The sequence below is a fragment of the Nestor notabilis genome, unplaced genomic scaffold (genome assembly GCF_000696875.1).
Source record: "Nestor notabilis isolate BGI_N333 unplaced genomic scaffold, ASM69687v1 scaffold7566, whole genome shotgun sequence".
Taxonomy (NCBI): domain Eukaryota; kingdom Metazoa; phylum Chordata; class Aves; order Psittaciformes; family Psittacidae; genus Nestor; species Nestor notabilis.
In genome coordinates, this window is record NW_009932332.1 from 17902 (window position 1) to 39138 (window position 21237).

General features: G+C 35.3%; 1 protein-coding gene across 1 annotated transcript in view; it reads right to left on the reverse strand.

Moving 5' to 3' along the window:
* Positions 1-21237, reverse strand: part of LOC104407142 (gephyrin) — a 131602-nt gene that overhangs the window by 14615 nt on the left and 95750 nt on the right. The window contains exon 7 of the mRNA XM_010016333.1: positions 1346-1388. Coding sequence (XP_010014635.1) covers positions 1346-1388 — 43 coding nt within the window. The remainder of the gene's footprint in view (positions 1-1345; positions 1389-21237) is intronic.

Sequence of the window (21237 nt, forward strand, 5' to 3'; positions counted from 1 at the left end):
ATTTTGTGGCGGCAAACCTATACTACACCCATTAAGTGCTTTTATGTTTATGTTTTACTGCTGCCTAAACCTCACTGTTAGCTACTTCACAGACTAACATTTCACCTCTTTAACCCTTAAAACAAGACTGAATTCAGAGGTTTTGAATGCTTTGAGTAGTGCCTAGAGTACTACCTTCAGATTCGGAAGGCCGAGCCATGCCATTTGCTTAAGTCAAAGGTTCTGTTAAAACGTATTGATATGCGTGTTCTTCAACACTTTTTTTTGTCAATGGATATAATCCCCTTATCTCTGACAACTTTGTTCCAACACCAAAAGTAACACCCATTATTTCTAAAAGAGAAACCAAGAAAATACACACTCAATAACAGAAACTGTTCAGGTTTAACACTAGCATGAATAACCTTAATGAAGAAAGGAAGAGAGATGCGAGTGTGACTACTAATCCTTCTCTCTCCCTATTTCTTCCTACAAATGCTACCTCTTGTTTTAGAGATATCATATATTTAAACAGACCTGGAGACAAACTAATAATATTTTTTTAAATTCTAAAATTACTAAGTGGTATTTTTTAATTACAAGTAAATGACATTAAACAACTCTTCAGACCTTCCCAATTTATCTTTCACTAATGTGAAATGTCAGATCACTCTAAAAATAACTACTCACATTTAGCAGCATTTTGTATGACAAAATAATCCTTTAGCTTTGAAGCAGCAAAGTCAATTGGTTGCATAATGTAGAAAATTCCTGACAGCTTTCTCTCATCACTAAAACAACTTCTTATTTCTGTTCTTTTATATATGTACACACACACATATGGTGGATCAAACTTCAGACTAGGAAAAATTCCCATAAAACGAAGTAAAGGAATTGTGCAAATTAAAAAACAGATGATTTGAATAAAATCTGAATTCTTCACTTTTGCATGTTTTTTGTTTGGTTTTATGCAATTCAACATTCAATTTCATGGTCAAGTGTGAAAATAGAAATCATATATATATTCAACTTTAGAATTTCCATTTTCATTGTCTTTGAGTGTTGATTCTTTTTGCCCATAAAGCTTGCACACATGTGAACATATACAATACATCACCACAAATAACACAGACCTCCAGGTCATTAGATGAACAACCTGGAAGAAAAATTAGAAAGCAACTATCCATCAACACATGAACACTATGACCTAATTACGCTTCTATTTTCTCTTTGAACTGAATTTTGCTGTCTTAATTTCTTCTGCAAACCCACTTATGTCCCAACCATATCCTTCTCATCTGACTGTCATTTGCTGTCTTATGACCTCTCTTAGTTTCTCAATAGAGCTATGAGTTTCAGAACTTACTTGCTCTGAGGATGTTCTCCTTGCTGCTGCATCTGGACTGGACCTGCAGAGAAAGAAGAGAGTCTATGAGCTACAGAAGTTAACAAGAATGCAAAATACAAAGATATAATGGGCAAGCTCCTGGGATCAAAGACAGAGGCTATACATATTTTCAGCAATGTTCTTACATATTCTGCATAAAATATTTAAGCAGAAGGGTAGTAGCTGATGGTCAGAATCTGATACAGGAATTTGACTCCACTCTTCCTCCCCGCCTCCCCCCCCCCCTAAAAGAAACAATGGCCTAAGGATGATAATAGAGTAAAATCAAAGAACACAGTGGTCAAAATTACATGTTAAGCTCCAGTTTTAAACCAAAAAATCCACATTTTCTTATAAAATTGTAACTACAGTAACTCTGAATCTACGTCCTGTTTTATGATTAGACAAAATACTAACATATTATCGTGATCTGCTTTATAGAAAGAGTTTTAAATATTCAAATTAGATTGTGTTAATTCTGAAGATATTTAATAAGTCTTCTTTGCAATTGTGTAAGCAACTCACAATTGTATTAACAGCTCCTGGCTGGAGCCAGATATATTTACTCAGTTGTTTCTGTCTTGTTAAACTAAATGCTATGTTCAATATGAATGTTACAGTGCCATTCTACTTTAAAAAGCAACTGTGTGAGAATGCCAACAGGTTTCTCAACAAATCCTCTTCCTTGAAGCTTAGCTGCCACTGTGCTATTCCAGATACATTAGTCTGACTCTAGGGAAATTGGAGGATTCACATTGGTCTAATATTCTAGTAACATTGGGTATTTAGAGTTCCACCTATTTACCATGCAGATTTAAAAAACTAATTCTTTTTTTAAGAGTATCAGTCCTGTAAATATGACACAATTTGGCATTTATCTATCCTGAAGCATCAGCTCTTGTTAATTCTTCTCAGGTTTGGAAAGATAACACATTGTATAACAACACTGAAGTTGCAACTTCTTGGATGAACTAATCTGAACAGGAATCAATCTTCTGGCAGGTCAGCTTACTGAATTGGTAAAATCTGAATAAAAAGCTTTTTGTGTGGACAATACCCCAGCTAAAGTAAAATTCACAGGAAGACAATCCTCTCAGAGGGTATGAACAGAATCCTACTCTTTTGTACTTTATTAACAAATGTATTGCTAAATTTCAATGAAAGGTCTAATAAAGTAAAATTGGACAGTGGTGAAAGAAGTGGAATAGCACAAGTCCTGTTGAGGGTATAATTTCCCTGCAGAACATTTGCCTCTGCTGAAGAAGCGAAGGAGTGAATACAGATTATCTTCCAGACTAGTTTCAATTTGCAGAAAAATTGCCTACAAATTAAATTTGTATGATCTAACAACTGATGAAGAATGGTACACAATCAACCCTCAAAAGTCTTCAGAAAGGAACAATCATTTAAAGCTGAAACCAACTGTGGCCCAACTTCTAAACCTCTTTCTTCTGTTCCACAGCAGCTTGCCCCAAATGTATATTCACATAAAAAAATTGGATTCTACAGTGCAACAGTCTACTTATTGTAATGGAATAACTTATGGAAAGTAATGTTGCAACTTAGAGTGGGTTATGGTGTCCTTCCCTGAAGAAAACTGTTGTTTAAAAAAACAAACAGAAAATCCCCAAACCCTCCCTCCTTCCCACCAAAACCATTATATAAGAAAACTGCAAACAAAATATTAATGATGCCCAAATTTGGCCCAGAGTTGTTTTACAAGATTTCAAAGGCATGACATGATCTCTCTTTCGAAGAAGTAAATATTTATCTATAATTTACCAAAGGACAATTCTGGACCAAAAAGATGGTATAATGGTAGGAAAGAAAGCACAAGAGAGAGAAAGCAGCACAGATTGAGAGAGAGAGAAGCAGGATGGACATGGCAAGGCAGAAGATGGTGTGTTCAAAAGGAGACATGGGCCTATGTGTGTAAGACTGCTATTTAAAATGGAAGAGGCTCTCTTATTTCTCACTGAAAACCATATGAAAAGAGAAAAAACGAGGAATGGGCCTGCTGCAAAATAACCAAGCAATTCAGCAAACTGTGGAATGAAACTCAGTGAGATAACACAGTCCTAAAGAAAAAGAAAAAAAAAACCCAAAAATACAAAACATTTGAAACAATCTACTAAAACAAAGTAAAATATGTGATCCAAAGGACACAGATAAAAGCTACTAGAGAAGGAGGAAAAATGTTAGCAGACAAAGACAGTGCTAAAGAAGTAAAATGGAAGTCAAGAGAGAGTCTTCAACAAAGTGGAGGAACAAAAGGAGCCCAAACCCATAGCGCAAAGCAATGTTTGCGAATGGAAAACAGCTCCTTTGAGCAGTAATAGTTACTCTCGAGTTGTAGCCTCTATTCCTCCTCAGTTCATCTTTAAGCCCTTCCAACCTATAGTGGAGCTAGTGTATGGACAAAAACAAGAGATTTATAATGAACAGAGCAGCTGAGATTTGCAGATCAAATCTTCTAATATAGAAAACGTGCTGACAAAGTTTTGCTCTTACAGTGTCCAAATGACAATGGTAACAAAAGACAGCTGGCTTCACACACAGCCTCTTACAGGTCATTTTTTTTAATTCTGTGCACACAGAGGACTTTAAATATACTTTTTGAATTCTTACACCCAGCCTACAGTTTCCATGTTATCACTCACCTGATGGGCAACATATGCAGTATGAGAAATAATTTGCTTCCCACAAATTTTAAAAGCAGCTGTGGAAGAGGAATCCATGATAATAAAATAAAAGGCTTGATCAGCTAGACTTGGTCATTTCCCAACCTATGCTCACAGCTGCAGAATACAAACCATCTTTTAACATAACTAACATCAAAATTAGTTATTACATAATACTTCTGTTCATTTAATATATAAATTGCACATTGAGATTTTTAACAAAACTGCAGTAAAATGATTTTGAATAAGACCCACCAGTTTTGTAACACATACAGTTTTAGCAGCAATGGAGCTCTGTATAAATGGGGTCATGTGCTTTAAGTGCCTTTTATCATATTCATTATCTGCATGTTTTACTACTTTGTTATTTCTGACATTTACAAAAAAACTGTATTCTTTTCAAAGCTACTGTTAGGTAAAGAAATCCATATTACATTGCATATAGTACCATGACTGACTGGGGCGAGTGATTAGTAGTATTACTTACTACAATTCTTCTCATTCACAGGTAGTTACATAAATAACAACCTATGTCTGTTTCACCTTTCACAGGAAAAGTATAGATTTACTGTTTGACCATTATACAGCCTCTTGGCTCACAATGCATCTTGGCAGATGATACAGTGGGCCACCAGCCAGTATTCCCCTGCGTAATTCAGGCAGGATGTAACCAAACCCAAAGCATTCAGTTCACATTACTCTGTTTTTTTAAGCAAACTTGATTTTATGTTCTATAAGATATAATTTCATTATGCTGGAATGCAACTTGTTAGCTTTCTCCCATAGCTGCAGTAGTAAATAGAATGTGAAATATAATACTCAAAAATAAATTAAAGGAATGGTAAAATAAAGAGTCCTGCTGACAATTTCTATCAATCATGATTGGTCTCAAAAATGAAATCAATGACTATACTGAATTGGATTTATTTATATTTACATGATATGTTTTGCTGCAAATAAAAATCAGTCCACAAAAGGCTTTTTTACAAGAAAAATAGAAAAAGACACAAAGAAAAATTCATGCTACAAGTGAAAAATTCATGTGAAAAATAAAGGGAAAAAGAAAACTGAAAAACCCTTTAACACTTTACCATGACTTAGGAATTGTTAGAGAAATTACTTACCTTTTTAAAGTCATAACAAGATTAGCACAGAGTATTAAGTCAGCTCTTCATTATGGGAGGTACAATTAAAAGCCAGTCGTTATAATAAAACAAATTGCTACACAAAGATGAAGAGTTTCCAGCCCAATATGAAAAGCTAACTCTCATGGGAGTACATTTCAACTCAATTTTGCAACATGAAGACAATTCAGAACAATGACACCAAAACATGAGTTATCACCAACAGAAAGAGCCAATTTCTCAGGAACACAGAGCCTGTAGGAGGCTAACCCATAATCTTTATCATTTATGGGAAAGCACATTGCTTCACTTTAAGGAAAGCATGCAGAATATGGAACCACCAGCAGAAACCCAAACATTCATACAGACACAGAGGACTAAGGTACAGCAAAGGGAATGAGTTCGTCAAGCTGTAATGAAGGAAGCAGGGTATGCAAAGCATAGCAGCTGTTAACAATTTAGAACTCTATTCCTCTAACGGTCTCATGAACACTGGGAAGGCCTGTCTATGAGGTATTACACCTACTACAACTTGCTGTTTGTGAGGAAGCGTGTAACATATAACCTCTCCTTGAAACTTTAGCAGTTTTATGAAGACAATTTATTCTCTGTGATGTGGGAAAGCATGCTGCTGCTGCATTCTTCTACATGTGATTTATTAGTAATGACATCATCTGAGTTCTGTAAAATACACCCTGTGCACATGCCATTTGAATGGTCTCTCAAATACCTATCTGCTTTAAATAGATTTCAAATCACGTATGATCTGATTTATAAATGTAGGGTTTACATGCTGTTGCCCAAAATACCTTTTCCCTGCTAAGAGTGAAACATATATTAATCAATATCTGTAAATAAACACATAAAACTAAACCATGAATAACAATGTCTCAAGCTGTTGTGATAGTACTGTAAAAATTATTTTGGTCTGTTATTCTAAGCAATATATGTAAGGTTAAATTAGGAGCAAATTGAAAAATGTTACGAATTACATTGGTTGGTTTCATTAAATTGTTTAAATCTAATCTGAAGAACAGAGAATTGCTTTGATTTAATTAATACAGAATATAAAAATGAAGTTGTTAAAAAACATTCACAGGAAAAGAGTATCTTGGAATTGCAAACTTCAGAAAACATTCAATTAAGTATTTGAGGATTAAATAATGCTAATACAAGATGCAATCTTCCTATTTCAGGAACGCATTCCTAATCAAACAGCACTTTTATGTTGAGCTGAATATGCAAGGTCTTAAGAGTATGCTTTACTGCATTAGGCCATCTGAACTAGGACTGAAGTCAGTTCAAACCTACAGAATGATTTTTTTCTTGTTATATTAAGAACACCTCTGAAAAAGAAATGAAAGTGAGCTCAAGGAATTTGATAGCAGCAGACATCATGCATTAAGACGTTTTTAAAAAGGAGCAGTATGGTTGCTGGGATTCACCTCACCAAAACTTAAATATTAATAATACAGTGTTCTATGCATGGAATTACTCACTTGGAGTCAGTGAGAAAAAAATAAGCAAAAAATCATTTGAAGCAGAATAATTTTAGGAGCAGATTTTTACCACTTAAGTGTTACGCTTGGTGGACTGGACACTGAACAGAAGTAATCTTCAAATCTTGAATATGCCTTTATGTCTTCATCCATATATTACTGAGTTCTATTTTCTGAGTTTTTTCGTAGTCACCTACACTTTACATAAAGATATATTTTAGTTTGATCACTGTTTCCCAGGAGACTCTGAACACAAATATGGTATTTTATGGTCAGATTATGGTTCATCCTAACTACTGTTCAAACAGGATGGCGGAAGTGGACTGATGAATACACTGTACAGACATAAGGGGTGAATTGGTTCCTTTTACAGGAGCACTATTAAAAAAAAAGTTATTATCCATTATTTGGAAGAAAAGGAAATGAAAAGGCAAAGGGCAGTTTTCTGGGGTAAGATGCTGATTAGTCATCTCTCAGTGGAAACTGACCTTGTTCTGAAGATGCAAAATCAAAATGATTATTACTAGACGAGGATTCAAACAAAATCTTACACATCAACTAAAGTTTCAAGCTGAACACCTCATTGAATAAGGAAACAGGAAGAACTATGTTATGTACAGCAAAAAAAGGAGACAAATTAGTAATCTGCTATCTGGTCAGAAAGGTAATGGGATAGAAAACTTGCTACTACAAACTGGCAGCACAGGCTTGGTAGTTGAGAATAAAAAGAGGCAAAGAGGAAGAAGGTGGCTTTTATTTCGTCAGAGGAATTTTAATGAAATGCTTACATTTGTAAGAAAAACAAAAAGCTAGCTTTTGTGTTTTTAAGAGCATGAGACAGCATGTCGACATGCTGTATGAATAACACTGGAAAGACAGCATGTTTCTGTGATATTTTAGTGGCTGTTCAGGACTTACTCAAGATCATACTGGTTTTGTTCAGAGAAGCAGTACTAATTATAATACCCAAATATGGACAGGACATGCATATTCTGTAAACTGAAGCCCGTATTAAGTCAAGACGTAGCCAAATGATTTGTTCACAAATTCCCATTGGGTATTTCTAACCTGATTTGTAAGACACAAGAAATCTCTAGGAACACTGCATTTGGGAAAATCAAAAGTTCTACTACTTGTAGTATTAGCTGTGAACAAGATCTTTATCTGTTCGAATGAAAATCTTGAACATTCTCCAAATGCCCTGGAAATATTCTCCAGTTTGAGAAGTAGATAGCCTAAGTAAAGGCAGAGAGAACAAATTTTCTTTCCAAAGTGATACAAAAGAAAGGGATTCCTGTCATCCTTGTTTGCCACAGAAATGGGATTTATTTGCCTATTTTCATACAACCTCACACCCTGGAAATTTTATGAATTACTTAGCCTTATAAGTATGTCCTAGATGTCTGAGTTATATCTTATCTGACCAGCATAAGACTTCTTAAACTCCATGTCCATTTCAGTTAAACTGGTTTTTGAAGTTGATGTTATTCAGATGGACTGAAAATATGTGATAACTAGAAATTCTTGTCCTCACGCACACCATAAATTACTCTCTAACCACTGATATACAAAATTCATTCAAATTTAGTCAAGCAAAACTGGCAAGTTTAAGTGAAACACAACACTCAATAACATCCAGGACCCATCAGATCAATGTTATGTGTGCAGCTCTTATTTTTCCTTTGACATGTCAGCATCATTATTTCATCATTATTTTCAACAGGGCTTCTGCATGAGACAAGATAAGGCTATTTAATTTTAATCTCCCTGTTCAAAAACTGATTTTATGTTTTACTTACTAAACATCAGCAAAACTGTCTTCTGAATGGGGAATTATTTAGTTCTTTATAGATTTCTCTGCTGTGTTTGGTTCTACAATATAAAACATCCTAATACACATGAAGGAATTTATTTTCACAAATCTTTTGTGAAGCAGAGGGATGACTTGATTTTACAAACAAGAAACTGAGACCCAGAGACATCTAAACTAAATTTAACTTGATGTGCTTAGAGCTGGATTACAGAATGCAAAGCCCCTCAGCTGCCATTTCAACTGCATTCGGAGTGCTCAGCATATGTGAACATCACTCAGTATGTGTCTCAAGTAGGACACACATAAAATGAGTACCCCGACAACGGTGTAAGGAGTTTTTCCAGCATGAAACATGAAGTTTGCATTAACAGAGGGGCAGAAAACGCAATATAGTCTTTCTTGGTACCCATTCAGGGCTTTCTGCCACACCATCATGTTTTCTGTTCCAGCAGACAGCTATGTCTTCTGGACTGAAGCCAGATAGCTGTAGTCACCATTCACCCCATCTGCTACAACTGGGAAACAGACTACAGTTTTCCTAACATCTAGCTATCGTCAATACTTGAACATATGTTGGTGGGGAAGGGACAGAGGCTTGTTTGGAACTTTCAGCTTCTGCTACTTTTGTTCCTACCTGGTCTGAGGCCTACAGGCCTCCATCCCTTTAATCCAAGTCAGTGGGAGTGAAAAAGCATCTCTCCATTGACCTTGATGGGACTTTGAATCAAACTTGGATTTGCTAACAAAGCCTACAACCACTATTTCACGCTTACAATCTTACCTTTCTGGAAGCTGACTACATAGGTAACATTTCTTGCATTTCTACGTTAAAAGACCATGAACACATGAGAACACCAAAACCAAAACCAAAGCAATGATAAGCTTCAAAAGCCACCAATCACCTGACCAGTGAATTTTCAGGCCAAAAAGTCAACAAAAGGCCATCATTAAATTTCTTAGATTTTTAAAGCATCTTTAAATTTCAGCTTTTTCCACTTGTGTTTGCCAGCAATTTTGCTTGGAATTTTTATAGTTACTATCATTCTAACGTGAATGGTTAGACTACTTTTCTAACTGCATAAGCAGGAACAAAACATAAGGTTTCCCATGTGAGCCAATCGGAATTTCTGCCCTGGTGTAACTCCAAAGTAGTTGATTCTACATGAGCTTAATATTTTTACTTGAGTTAGAAGCATCAAATTTGAAGGGCTTCAAGTAGAATTGCGAAACCTAGTAAACACAAGTAACAATAACCTTATATATGGTGTATATTATAGTAACTGATGTATACAGTATTCAGCCAAAACCTCAGGCTTGTACGTTTTCAAGTATAAAAATGCATAAAGCTCCTTTAAATTAAGATTCAAACTAGGGAGCAACAACTGTAAGGAAAATAAAGCCTGGGAATTCATCTGAGCTGTAAATACCAGTACAGTGAACTTACTGTGTGAAGAGCTAGGTTTCTGCCTTTGATTCGAGGCAGAAACACCGACTATATTCCTCTGAGGAGAATCCTTAAAGTGAAATCAGAATCATCATGGATGAATAATGCAATGATTTCAGATGGTTCATAAGCCATGGAAAGGAGATGGTGGAATCAAGCAAATGCTGCACTGAGAACTATACTGCCAAACCCAAGTTAGAAATTATTTTTGAAAGTGAACAGACATACAAAAGCAGAAAGAGTATCTGCATTCAAGATTTTGCTTTGAGCCTCAAAGGCTCAAAAGCGTAAGATTCCTCTAGTTCTGTCTTGAATTTGGCAGTCTGGATTGCAGGGTCCAGCACAATGGCAACCACCAGCCTCCCCAGACCAGTTATGTGCCTGAGACCTCAGTATTAATTTGGCTGTGCTTCTAGCAGCACTGAACTTTGGAAATTCATAGAAAATAAAGGGATATGGAAAATATTGTGACTAAGGACATTACTCCCTTCAGTTCTTAAATAAAACACCTTATGGTAATTATGTTTAGCAAAAACACTTGTTTCCGTGTTACAAAACTGCATTTGAAAAACTGCAAAACCAGGAAGATAACAGGCAGCACTGATGGGAACCCACTGACATCTGAGCTATAAGTTAATGACACTGCTTTGTCTCTCTAATTTGATTTCCACATCTTAGAACAGACACTGTCCACTAGAGACACATGTAAATTATGTTATACATATGGCATTTTACATCATTTTACTCCAAAAGCAGTCACAGCAATGTAATAGAAGCTTTGATCCACTTTATTACCGTTTCAGACTCTAGACTAATTTTCTATAGTTTCTATTACTGAAGCTGACTCTGAAGAATTAGATTGCTTTGGGAGCTGAACTTAAGACAGCAGTAGCACTGAGTGTTATTTCTAGTGTAACAGGATACACACTAACACCTGGCTTCTTAAACAAACTGATATATTTAGTAAGACCCCCAGAATAAATACTAAGCATTAGTATGCTAGCAAGCAGCTTGCTACTGGATTTAAAAAGAAAACAGTGGTTGTCTAGAAAACAAATCTCACATTTATATCTAATCATGCCAGTTTTGATGCTGTATAGTCCAAGGGATGGTACAGTACAAGAAAATGGAAAAAGAACTCCTTGCTTAAATGGATGTAATTATAGAGAAATAACAACAAGACTGACTTTGGAAAATGCAAATGTAGATTACATACACGAGTCTAAACTATAACCAATCAAAAGGAAAATTACATTAGAGCTCTCTGACTTGATCTAATTTGTTTTATAAATGATTGCACATCTCTACCATAAGGCAGGGTGAAATGTCTCCCTGTTTCATGGAAGAAGGAGAAAGGGAAGAAGGAGAAAAGGCATTTAAAAAAGAAACATAAAGACTTGTCTTGAAACAAAAAGCAAAGAACTTTAGAGTTCCAAATGGGGAAGGATGGAAACTATTTCTGAATTACTTGAGGTTTTGGAATATAGAAACGTATATAACATTATCTGGAAAATAGCTGTGATTTTGTCATTCAATTTCTTAGTGCCTATGCTTCCTAATAGACACTTTGAATTTTATTTATTCTTTCTCTGATAAATACAGAGCAGGGAAGCATTTTACCATCATAAAATCAATAAAAAGTATTACAATTTTGGTAAGTTGAATAGATAACATATAAGCCAAAGTTTGTAATATGAAATGAGATGCCATTCAAAATCCCTGTTTTTACCACTCTACTAAATGTTAAATAGTTCTTTGTAAATGGACTTAGTGAGTGCTTGAACTGAACTTATTAACAGAGAACAATAAAGTGCAAAATGTTAATACGAAGGGATGATTTTGATAGAAGTCACAAGGCAAGTACCATGTACAGAGAAGCTGAAGGATTAAGTAAAATTTTGCTTCTGTTTTGGATGTATGAACTAATAAAGAATCTAATTTGAGAATAAGCAGTGGGTAAACAAAGATAAGTTGTATTTGAAGTACAAATATAGCAACATTTCTTAATGATTTTTTAAAATAAATTTGATTGTAAATATCTAAGCTGACATTCATTGAAGTTATCCATGTATACCCATTCTCCTTCCTGATGCAGCTTTAAGTTTTGCTATACTTTCACTCATGAGCTGTCTTGAATGCCTTTCTTGATATGACATCTAGCAAGAATTCTCTATTCTGGTACAGCAGAGAGAATGCTACAGAAGATGTTTTGTGCAGCTACTAATCCCAATAACAAGTATTAAGATAGAACTAGCAAAGTTGTTTGTTTTTTTTTTTTTTTTTTTAACAAACAAGGAGACGAGATCATTGGCTTTTCATAAACTTTTGCACTGCAACATGCACTGAACAAACCACGTTTCTCTAAAATAAAATTTTAATTAATTCAATTTTCTTAGGCCTAGAGTACAGTAGCACTAGTAACAAAGTAAAATGCAATAGGAAAAATATAATTCTTTAAATGGCAATTGCCAAGTAGAAAGCTTTTACCTTTTGTGCAGGTTTGAAACGGAAATACCTACAAATTCTGATTTTACTTAAAATCTCATTCTTCTATTTGCAACAGCAAAAAAATTACACAGAAAACCAAGACTAGATTTTAACAATATAGTTGGACAAACAAACAAACTGCTGATACTTAATTCCCTGTACTGGTTCCTCTGCTCCTGTATTATCAGGTAAGATAATACAAGTCTCTGTTGTTTTATTAACAATGCCAAGTACACAATCAAATCCCATCAATCAGTATGCAGCTAATACATATTCCAAACTATGTTTATGGAAATAATGTACTTTGTGTGAGAAAAGTCTGACATAAAATTTTGCAGACATTTCACAACACAAGGCATCATGTTCTAACCACTTAATGAGGCTAAATAAAACATACGACAAGCTACAGACCTGACTGTTTCCATCTGAAACTTCTTTTTGTTTTTTAAAAAAAGCAGGGGATAACACCGCAGTAAACATTTTGCTGTCACTATACTTTAAACAATCAGATCAACAGGTTTCCTTCATTACGCTTTTACCAAACACATAGCGCATGCAGAAGCGAGCAAGCGAGAGATGCTGGTCTGAGATACAAATGAGGGTAAAAAATGGGGCCATTATACCTAAGTGTAATTTTATAAATTAGGACATGATGGATCTTCATTGGTCAATCTCCTAGTTTTGCATTTTGTATGGTATTTTTAAGATACAAGTTGAATTCAGAGTACTTATAAAAATGTAAGTGAATCCAATCTGATTTAATAATTTCTTAAGTGAAGTACTGCTATTAAAAAAGAAAAATGCTTTGTGACAACTGGATAAGTAGATTATAGATATATTACACACATGCTATATTGCACAACTTCTAAGTGAGCATCATTCCTATTAATATTTCTACTCTTAGAAAAATAATTAAAGCAGTCCTGCTAACATTTACAAAAATTGCAGGCATGAACCTATCCGATGTTCATAAAGGGGGGAGAATTTATTGCATATTGTAAAGCTCAAAGAGAATATGAATTTGTATTTTACTATTATACCATTTCAGAGCATTAAAGCTTTACTTCTCTTGCCACAAGGGAATCATTTTTTAATGAAATTCACTTTGATTTAGTTGAATTGAACCAAAGACAGCCCCTCATTCCAAACATGTGGAATTGCTAAGGTGCTGACTGGGGCAAAGTAGATCTATAGTACTACTACCCTATAATGTCTGGAGTTCAATAAACTATGCAAAACTTTCTGTAACTAAGGGTAAGTAGAAGTTTTTAACAACTTTCTGCCCACTCCTCTCAAATAGGCATCAGTTGACCACATCCATAGCTTCACCAGTGCAACTGGTGACAATAAAAAGCAACAGGTGAAAAAAAGCTGTTCCTAATTATTGAACTCTGAGACACAAAAGAGCCTCTACAGGATGTTTTCTATGAAAAAAATCAAGCGGCGAATTCTACCTCAAATTCTTCACAATGCAGAGTATCAAGTTTCTCTTCTGCTGGAAGATCTTTTACTTCTTCAATTAAAGACCTTCTATGTAACAGCAGGAAAAAAAAATCCCAGATAGTACACTCACTATCTTGTCAGAGGGCATGTTCAGCTGAATTCCCACAGCACTGATTTCATTTCTCTCATCTCTGTGTTCCTGGCATCCTCTGAAGGCCCAAAGATATTTGGTGATGACTCAGACATACAAAATTAAGAAGCTCTGAAGTTGGTGCTTAAGAATCAGCTTAAGAAAAATATTTTCTTGAAATAAGAACCACAGAAAGAGGTCGAGACACAAGAAACAACACTGAGATCCTATCAAAAGGGTGATCCTTTCACCTCCCCAGATACGTGCAGTACAACATTACTCCTTTTCTTCCCCTTGATAAAAATTCATGGCAGGTATTTGCACTTGATTTTCTATCATATCCTTCAGAGTTTAGGATGTTGTTCACTCATAGCAGCTTTTCCCATTTTCTAAAATAATAGCAGACATTGAGCATTGCTGGGCATGCATCCTGATATTGTGCAGTATTTCTGAAGAAAGAGTCTTTTACAAAGTTAGAAACTACACTACAAATCTTTTACAGACCCCTGAGAATCTCCAATCCCTGGAGATTCAGATGCTACAATTGCCAGAGATGTTCAATTTCAATTGATTTGTTCTTTTGGATCTGTCATTGGCTCAAATGGTCTCTTCAAAAATACACAGGATGTTATCCTGGCACCAGAGAAGAACATACTCATTTTTTTCCACACCTTCAGTCTGCAGTTCTGGAGAGGGCAGTCTAGGGTTTGCACTGTGTGTTTCATAAGCATGAAATTCTGATCAGCTAGAAATTTTTTAGCTGTATCACAAGATCTGGTTCACCAGGCAGCCAGGTTATCCATATTTTAGATATGAAGATCTTCCATTTGGACAGAGTATAAAGGACAAATTGCTTGTACAGTCTTGCAGTGCCACCTTGATACTTCAGCGAGCAGATTCCTTACAACAAATTGCAAAGCCATCCTTTTGTGGACAGCAGTCACTAAGTTTTCATGTACTCTATACTCCAATTTTCTTCTTCAGTTTCAGTAGAGTCTCTCTGTTCCAAGATCACTAATTGGTGCTACAGCCTGGTAGCTTTGGAGAAAACAAAACAGATTTTGGAATCTGATCAAGCAGGAGACCCATACATGTTAACCAGTCACCAGCCACAATGCCTAGGTTTGTATTTCTTTTGAAGACAGTGATTGCTCCAGAATGTGAAAAGGACAAATGGCTGAAGTTGCCACCAAAGCAAGAAGGGTCCAGTTTCCCTAAAAGTGGCTTATTTACTTTACAGACCGTAAAAGCATGTTCACCGTTTTTGCTGATGTGAATTATCACAGTTGGATTCTTTAGAAACAAAGTGTCATCACGCTGAAATGCCTATTGATCCAGTGCTTTTTCATAATTTCATACAGATCATTCAGAAGAAAGGCTGGTTGAATGAGGATGGCCTTTGTCTTGCATCTGAAGCACTAAACTTAATTCCTTGCTGCTGCATTAGCCAAGAAAAAAGTGTCTTTGTATGCATACAAGCATAGTGTTACTTATTTATTCCACATTGGTGTTTTGACGATAATCATGATAAAAACAGAGACTTTCATACAATACAGTAACAAAGCACAATAAACTGCAGAATGTGTATCAGGTGCTTTTGAGAACACATACTTAAGTATCTTTAAAATGACTTGTCTCCTGGTGGAGCCAGACAGCAACTATTTATCTATGGCAGAAAAACTGGTAAGCATATTTCTTCTTAAAAACTTTTATTAGATCTCTTGTCTGTTCATACACTGGAACTAGAAAATAACTTTCTATCATTAAGGGTAAGGAAGTGTGAGGAATGATGGCTTGAGAAGCTGAAGCTTTTAAGAACAAATTAGACATACATCAGCAAGGTATTGCTTACATACAGATCTTCCTGCTTAGGGACAAAGTGACTGAGTAGGTGAGCTCCTTATGCTTACATTTTTTATGCTGCTCATTAACACAACATTCACATCAGGTCTAGAACTGGGCCGACAGTGTGAGATAGCACGAACTGTCATCTTTTTATGTCAACTTTAAGGGATTCTTTTAAAATACAGAATAAACGACTGTATATGCTCAAGAATGAATCCGTACTGCAGAAAACCTTCAGTCCATCTTTTTGATACTCATCCATTAATCAATTAGAACATGCTGAAGCCTGATCTTTACACAGTGGGTCATGGATATTAATTTGACAGTATTTTATCAGCTCTGTTTTTATCTCATGATGTTGTGAATTCTAGTTTATCTTAAGATCTTTCTCCTTTTCTTTCCCATTCTAATTACAATTGAATGTATTTTTCTTTTCAATTCTTGCTAAGATGGTACTATACCTTATCATAGAAGACTATCGTGAAGCCAATATGGAAGTATTTACAACAGTGTATGCATTTTGGCAGGTAGTGACCCAAGTCAGAGATATGGGAATTAGTAATGAACTTAAGGTATCATAACCCCATCTGTATCTAGATAGGTAGCTAGTAATCATAATGTGATGGCCATCTTTACAGTTTTTCCAGTTTCATCGGCTGAAAATGGATCAGACTAACCACTGAAGCATTTTGCAGCCTGGACATTTGTAAATTTATTATTTTTATTTAATGTAAGAGATAATTAAGGATGCTTTTACCATCTAATTTATATTGTTATGTCATGTAGCAGTTGCCTCGCTAGACTATACATCATGATTGTCCCAGACTGGTACAGTGATTTTAAAACCACGTTGAACATGGTCGCAGATTGATCATGCAAAATCTGCTCCCCCCCAGCTGATTTTTATCCACTTGTGCACAAGTGCAACGCAAAAAAAGAAGAAAGTAAATAAAAGCAGAAAGTGTGATGGGCGAGCAGGTCAACTGTGTGAGAGAACACGTGCAAAGTATACCTCAGAAACACTATAGGTGGATGAGCACGAAGGGAGCCGAGCCTGGTTGTGCAGTGGGGAAAAGAAGACATTGTTAAAAAGGAAATGGTGGCACAGTAAGGATCTCAGAAGGTTTTCTGTATAGGTGGTTCCAGCACTGAGAAAGTAGTAGGGGGTTCATTAAGTTTCTGTGACCAGCTATTTCAGAAACTCCATATTTATGCCTTTTAAGGTGGAAGCTTCTTAAAAGAAAAAAAAGTACTGTGTTTGTAAAATAATTAAAACTAATGATGAATCTGAAAGCAACTATCAATCCTGCCTCCTTTAAATAGCTAACAACACTATCCTTAGGTCAATATGGTATTCTAGGATGAAGCTTTACCATTCTCTTCATTTAAAACTATCAGTTTTATTCTAACTCTGCAAAGGGTACAATGTGAAAACCTACTAGAAGCCCTCTTCTTTCCTGTATATCTTTATGTTTTTAGATGCTCAGAACTAGCATTTTAACAACAGAGGATTTTCTTCAATCTCACTGCCCCAAAAACCAGAATAACTTGCAAAGTTAAATGACTAATGGCCAGATATAGGTCAGCAGAAACCTGCAGAGTATGTCCCTAAGCAACGTAAAGTGCTGTGATTCTTGAGGGATACTGTCCACTGTCAAAAGCTTTCAGCACAAACATAAGTCAATTGGTAACACTACAGTTTTACTGATTGCTTAAGAAACACTTTGTTTGTACAAGACACCTATTTTACTATAAAGTAAAATATAATACTTATGTACTTACGTATGTATTAAAAAAGGACTCTACAGTTATTTATAGGATATCTTTTCCTAACAAATCTAATCTGAAAATCCTTTCTGTGGTTGAAAACATTTCATGTTTCAATTACAAAGAGTAGTCTCAGTTTTGGTGTTTTGGTTTTCTTTTCTTTTCCCCCTTAACTTTTGTTAGATTAATAGATCTGATGACTACTGGATATGAAGAAAGACTAAAAGCAGCCGAATAAATGGAATTTAAGACTTGTTTCTTATAAATGCACTAAAAATCCCCTCTTAATTTTTTCTAGGGGAAAAATGAATTATCAGAAGCGCCAGAAAAACTTCCTTAGACTTCAACAACATTAGTATCTGTACAGCAGTTTGGATACATTTGTGGTAAAGATGAAACCAGCAAGAATTTCCACATAAATTATTAGTGACCTCTTGCTGACATAGGTATTTTGATGGACTGGGCAGAGAACATGGTACTCATAAAAAGTCTCTCATGAATATCCTTCAATCTCAAATGTCTATTTCATAATTCTTCATATAGTATTTATATTTCATATAAAATATCACTTCCAGGAAAACTCTACAGTCACATTTGCGTTCATTTATGTCTCTATTATATACTTCCATGCAGCTGTTCTTCCTTCGCTGAAATTCTTTAATAGTCTGAAAATATTTTTGTCCTTTTCTGGCATTGTGTATTTTGTCTGCTTTTCTAGATAGCATTACTAAGGAAATCAGAATCACTTCAAAACATGTTAAATGTTCACATGCACTCAGCACTTCATCTTCCTGACAAAATGTTTTCTTATAGGGAGATGATTTGCAGAAAGATTAAGTCAAAAATAGAAGATTTCTTCAGACAAATAGAAACATAGAAAAGACAGTTTTAAGAAATCAAGTATTATTCTTAACAGTCCATTTTGTTTTTTAAAAAAGGGGGGGAATAGGAAGAAAAAAGGGAAAAAAAAGAGAGATCCCCTTATGACAGAGCAAAATCTGTTTCTAGGAACACTGCCTTGAAATCTTTCTAAGAAAGGCAAGTGTGTGGCTTTGATCAGAACAGGGGTTCATCTAAAATTTTGGGTGAATCTGTAATCAATATTCTCATAAATAATGTCCAACCACTGTTCCCGTGGTTTGTCTTGCAATAGCATGGAAAATGAGGAACCATTAACTTCAGGTTTGCAGGTGAGGATCCAAAGAATGGAGTAACAAGAAGAAACATCACAGTGGTAGTTTTTTAAATATTAGCAACTAGATAAACAGAAATAACTCTGAGGATGTTTGGAACAGTATTCTGCAAAGCTCTGAAGAATTTGGTTCATCATGTCTACTTCTCATGCTAGCTTCCAAGGAGTACGCTAGGTGCTTGCGTACTACTTTAGTCTTCTCTTAGACAACTGCTGCAAAAAGAATGCTATTACTTTCCTTGTCAAATTACCCTGTGATCTAATTATCCATATTTTCATTAATATCTAGGCTAAACTTACCATTTAACTTCAGTCTTACTCCTATTAGTATTTAATCGCTTTAAATAATTTTAGATTTTTTTATAGTTTCAGTTGTATAGAACCAAATTATAATATTCAAGAAGATACCTGTATATTTTATTTCTCCCTATACTTAAACACACAATTTTCGTTAATGTCTTAATCTCACTCACTCCCATTTCTTTTTTTCTTATTCATACATGTATAGACTCTCAATTTACCTATGACATCTCATAATCAGGAAATTGAAGGTATGCTCAAATGTTCTAGTCTCAACTTAATGTTCTTGAAGAAAGGATTATGACTATACCACACTTCTACACATAGTGATTGCTGTTTGGTTTATGTTCAATAAGATCACACAATGAGACTGTTTAATCAGCTGCCCACTTAGTTTTCTGACCATTTCTATGTCACTGTTTTCCTGCATCTGCCACCTATTTAATTTAATCTACATCTGCCATCTACTCTGCTTTCAATTTATTTTCATATACGAACTCCAGTGATTACTTTTTCCAGTATGAGAGAGGGGGCAGCTCTCCTTATTTTGCATGCTACTTGACAACCCCTGTACACTACATTAGGTGAAGCTAACATTCTAACATTTGAGATGTTGGGCTTTTCCCCCCTAAACATTCAAGTTAAGGGGCCATGTTGTCAGTCATAGAAATACCCCACTGTGAGAAGGATTTAAAAAGAGCAATGCCTACCTACACCAACTGAGAATCTGGTTCCAAGTCTGCAAGAGCGATTTGTTGTTAGTCTGAGGGCCTCACTGGCTTGACTTAGATCTTTAATAATGGACTATTAAGACCAGGAATAAAAGCACCATAAAAGTAATCCTTCATCAAGGCAGGTACTTAAAGTAAAAGAGAAGAGTGCATGCAGGAGATCATAGAATGAGAGATAGCGCTCTGAATCAAAAATGATAATTACAGTCTCATTAGTCATCATCTGTGGACAGTATTTGGCCTCTGCTATGTATTTGGAGAATGTTTTTCTTGAACAAACTCAGAATCTTTGATTTGGAACCATGCTGGTCAAAAATCACGCAAAAATTGTTGGGTATATTACATGGGAACCCTGTGCAGAACTTCTACGCTTAATTTTTTTTCTGATGGGCTTTCCACAATTTTTCTGCAGAATTTATACTGGCATTCAAAATTTTGAGCCTGTACAATTAAAAAAAATAAAAATCTTAAAATCATGGATTGAAGCAGTGCTGTTCTACTGAATTTCAGCTGAACTCCACACTTATAGGAAGGTACCAATTTTAGCTGGTATTATGAGTTCTAAAAATATAAACCAGTCAGCTGTATCACTATTGATGATCTCAGTAGCTAATGCATTTATTTGCTACTGCTACACTAATTTGAACAGTAAGGAAATGCTAACACGTCCAAGTGACAGAAGACTTTTTTCTAAACACTTCTCTCTGGTAGGGGTCAAGGAATTTAGCCATGAAAAAACTGGAATAGCTGCAAGGAACATGAATGAAGTTCTCAAGAAGAAATGGAAAAACAAATCTCAGTTCAGGATAACTTGTTTGGTAAATGGTTATGCATTACTGCTGATACTGAAAGCAGTGTTTTAAAGTGAAAAGTACGCAACCTCCCGAAATACCTAATTAACTCAAATTTTACACAGGTCTTGTTTTCCATGGGTTTTTTTGTTTGCTTGTTTTTGTTTGGTTGGTTTTTTCTGTTTGTTTGTTCGTGGGTTTTTTGGGTTTTTTTTAGTATTTGGCATTATTTAGTGTTTCTAAACTTCTCTTGGAATCTGGGATTTTCTGCAGAATTCCAATGTTTCCTACATATTTCCAATGGCTCTTCAATTTAATCTGGAAAGTATGTCTTTGCAATTCACTCTGGAACAAAGGTTCCACCTTAATAATATACACGATTGTGCAATAGCATTTCATTTTCACTTACAGAGCTGGCCATCAGATACCATATGCTTCCCCTCCCACACCATTCAATACATTTGTCACATTGTAGGAGTATCAACAACTGAAATCTAAACCCTTTTCCAAAAGCAGTATGGAAGAAATGAAAATTGTTTTAAAGATGGACTACTAACAGATTCCTCGTTATTTTCTGTCCAATTGTCTGCTATTAAGTAAGGATTTGCTCTTTACTGATCAGTC